Source organism: Malania oleifera, chromosome 2, assembly GCF_029873635.1.
Source record: "Malania oleifera isolate guangnan ecotype guangnan chromosome 2, ASM2987363v1, whole genome shotgun sequence".
Taxonomy (NCBI): Eukaryota; Viridiplantae; Streptophyta; class Magnoliopsida; order Santalales; family Ximeniaceae; genus Malania; species Malania oleifera.
Genome location: NC_080418.1, coordinates 88,150,560 through 88,154,522, shown reverse-complemented (window position 1 = coordinate 88,154,522; position 3,963 = coordinate 88,150,560). Strand labels below are relative to the sequence as shown.

The window sequence follows — 3,963 nt, the reverse complement described above, 5'->3', positions numbered from 1 at the left end:
TATTAGCCTAACATGGCTTTTGAATCTTATTTTGATGATAATAAATAAAGGTAAATTTAACTAGTTATTGTTTAAAGTGATGATATTTCAGGAAACCTTGTATGACAAAGTTCAAAATGATCAAAGAAATGAAAAGATCACAAGTACAATAAAGTATACTCCATCAACAAAGTGATCAAAAGAAAGCTCAAGAGGACCAAGATGTTCAAAACATGTGAAAGCTTAAAGAATATTGAAGCTTAAGTCTAAGAGGATTCAAAGCAAAGATATATATGAAGACTTGAAGCTTAGAAGTTTTTAAGTCTTTAAGATGATTTATACTTCATTATAAATATCATTTTGAAATACTTTGAAACTCATAAGGGGTTGATATGGACTTAGAGACCTTATTTTGAAAAACCCCAGAAAATACTTTTTAAAAGTAACAAAGCAAGATGGCTAAGAGTTTTGAAACTAACCTGAAAAAACAGTATTTATAACTGTTCAAGCGACTGAGCTTTAGACCTTAGGTGCCTGAAGATTTTTCTGAACTGATTTTGAATAGGCAGTGTAGGTCCAAGCGACTGGCCCCTGAACCCTTAGGCGTCTGACCCTCGTTAACGGCTATTATTTTTAAAGCTTTTAAAATTCAAATTTATGTTGCTTGTACCCTATACCTCGTATAAACTTGGGAAACACTCCAAGTAACATGGGCAACACAAATTAAACACTTTTTGAGCCTATAAATACATGATTTCTCAAATCAAATCATACCAAAACAACCGAAAGCAAAAATAAGCATTCCAAAACTTAATCAAATGAGTACAATCCAAATTTATCATAAACGGTTGTATAAGAGTGACTCTGAATCTTAAACAACCCCTCTGAATCAATGATTTGCTTTCAAATTTCCTTTTGTTCCTGAAATTCCAGAGGAAGTACACAATAACAGCCAAGCAAACTTCCTTTAACACAAGCATTTAACGGTGTTCAACAACCTACCTAATATGACGAACCAAAACCGGATTGACCCCAAAATTGGTTTCAAATGATTAATGGGTTGGTTCGTGGTTTCCCATTTTGATAACCCAACTATGGAGGTCAAATTTGTCTAAACTCCTCGACCCAATCTAACATATCTCTAATACACACACACACACACACACACACACACACATACATATATGTGTATATATATATATATAAATTAATGAGGACATATTCATATACTCAAGATCTATGAAAGAATGCGTAAGATGGACTATGAGATTAACACGTTTTTCATGTACTACTTTAATATTTACATTTTTTAGTTTAATTTTTATTGTGTTGATGTTTATGGATATGACTACACTAGGATCCTTTTTGAAGACAATGAACATATCTTGCATTTTATAATTTAATGTGGTTGATGTACATTTTAGACAACAGATATAGTATTTTATTAAGTACTTTGAGAATTTTGCTTCAATTGTGTTATTAATGCAAATTTAGAAATTATGAGTACTTATACATGAATATTACTTTATTTTTTATGAGAAATTTGTTAATTTAATATATTTGATTTTAATGATAGTGTAAGTAGTATTCTTAATGCAATATATACTTCTATGTTCGACAAAAACTCTCATATATCTTTGTTCACATTTCTTACAAACTAAACCGACAATCCAGTTCAATCCACCTGATAATAAAACTGACTCAAGTCGACTAAAATTGCATTCTTAACTATTTGACTTATAATTAATTATTTTTTTTTTTTTTACCAAATTCTGGGGCCAATCCGACCAGCAAACACCCTGAGCGTTATATTTAGCTTTTAGCTCATTTAAAATGGGAACTCCCCCTTGTTATCGTTACCGAAAACTCCCGCCAGGGGGAGCGAGAGAGAGAGATTGTGACTGACTTCTACCTTTCTATCTTTTTCCACAGCCACCAGTCATTACTTCGGGTCCAAAGACGAGAATAGCTGTCAAGAACACAGCACATTCTTCACCTACCCTTCAAACTAACTTAAGGGTCATCATTTATTTGGCACAGCCCACCCCCCCCCCCTCCCAAATCCGTCTATCTTTTTAATGCTTATGCGAATCTCTAATGTGTTTTGATATGTTGTTCTATGAACCAAATTGTCTCGGAATTAAGATCTTAAGCCTCGTGTAATAGAAGGAACCTTTGATCCAAAACCCCATAAAATAGAAGAAACCAGTGGCACACCAGCCGTCGAATCAATAATTGAAGAGCAGATTGATCACTTTTTAGTTGGGTCAATTTTTTCTACATAAACAACATGGAAGGCTTTGCTAACGGCAGAGTGGATGATACCCAGGGAGCAATTCCAGAAGAGGTGTCTAGTCTTGAGGTTGGTTGGGCTGATGGGGAGACCAAACATGACGATGTTCCCTTCGATACAAGCGTCGAGGTCGAGAATTCCGAGCATATGAAGCAAACCCATGTTGCTGATGATTCCAATTCCAGTAATATCAGTCCCAACGTGGGGTCTCAAATCATTGAGAAGAGTTCCCATGCGCTGGATCTAGAAAAATTGGAGGAGGTTTCTGATTCGGATCTTAATAATAATACTGCTCCTGCCGATTCATTTGAGCCTCATATGCTTGGTGAATGGAGTCAAGTTGTAGAAGCCTCAGTTGAGAACTCAGGCAGTTCTGACGTTGCTGAATTGGTAGTGAAGGAGGTCGATGAGAAAGTATTTCGACCATCCTCAGATGAGAATAGCGGGCTTTCCCCGGTTGTCACAGAGAAGGTTACAGAAGTGGTCAACTTAGCCGAGGATAGGTTGTTGTCTCCAAAGTCAAATGGGAACTCGCATGTGGTTTCTGATGTTACTGAACTGGAACCCAAGGAGGTGGAGGAGAGTGTTTTGCCATCCCCGAACGGGAACAGTGGATTCTCTCCGGTTGCAGCGGATTTGGTATCAAAAGAAGTTGGAGACAAAGTTTTGCCATCCCCGGATGAGAACAATGAATTTTCTCCAGGCGCATCGGAACTGATATCAAAGGAACTCAATCCAATTGAGAAAAGTACCTTGCCGGCCTCAGATGAGAAGAGTACAGTCGAATCATCAGACCTTGTTGCGCCGGCACCAACGGAGACTGTGGATAACTCGTTACAGCAAGCAGATATTCCTGGCGTTCAAAACAGTAACGATGGTGGCGAACAGAGTAGCGAGTCCCAGATTCCTGAAAGTACTGAATATCAGGTCAGTGAATTACACTTTGCTTTTACTGAATGTCTGCCTCCTACATTTCAATGACAAAAAAAAATAAAAAATGGTTTTTCTGCTTTAAATGTTTGACAGCCTATTATTACTGTGACTCCAAGCACCATTCAACCATCTTCCTGGAGGAGTTGCTGTGGATTGTTTGACGTTCTACGGCGCTCGAATTGATAATCATAGGTGAAGATCTATTTATATGATCGAATCCTAATCTTGAGTCATGCCCCTTTTTTCCCGGAGGAGTGTTCCGTAATGCTTGTTTCGGTTTGAAGATCTACTATCATCTTTGATTGATTCTGGAAAGTATCTAATTTGTTGCTCAGATTTCTCAAATATTTTGTTTTAAAACTTTTGTCATGTGCTCATGCATGTAGCAAGATCAAAGTTTAGCTGAATTAGTTGGAGATACTATCCTCATAAAGTATTGGTTTTTTTTTTTTCCTGGGTGGGGGGCGGGGGTTGCTGACCGGAGGCTTCTAATGAATATTTCTTATTACCTTTTGAAATACCTGCTGGACAGAACATTTGTTGTTTTAGAGTGAGTCGTGGCTTCCATGGTATGCTTGGAAGGAATTAAGGCCGGAACGGAATCATATGTCTTGATTTCCTCTTTGCTATTGGTTGTAATGCTCATTCCACCCGGCTCTCCACTGGAATGGTGCATTCCTCTCTCTCTCTCTCTCTCTCATGGATGATTTCTAAGGCTTCATTCTTATTAATCTTTGTTAATTGTTTGTTCTAGGTTG

At 37.4% G+C, this 3,963-nt stretch overlaps 1 protein-coding gene across 1 annotated transcript; it reads left to right on the top strand.

Moving 5' to 3' along the window:
- Window positions 1-1,835: 1,835 nt before the first annotated feature.
- On the top strand, window positions 1,836-3,723 carry LOC131149051 (uncharacterized). Its single transcript, XM_058099104.1, has 2 exons — window positions 1,836-3,199; window positions 3,299-3,723. The coding sequence occupies exons 1-2, from the start codon at window positions 2,270-2,272 to the stop codon at window positions 3,386-3,388; spliced, it is 1,020 nt and encodes a 339-aa protein (XP_057955087.1). The 5' UTR covers window positions 1,836-2,269; the 3' UTR covers window positions 3,389-3,723.
- The last annotated feature ends 240 nt before the right edge of the window (window positions 3,724-3,963 follow it).

What these genes read in the sequence shown, in the direction of transcription:
- LOC131149051 (XM_058099104.1), top strand. Translation starts at nt 2,270, where the DNA reads ATGGAAGGCTTTGCTAACGGCAGAGTGGATGATACCCAGGGAGCAATT. An exon ending in CTGAAAGTACTGAATATCAG is followed by an intron (nt 3,200 to 3,298) that starts GTCAGTGAATTA and finishes AATGTTTGACAG; the next exon opens with CCTATTATTACTGTGACTCC.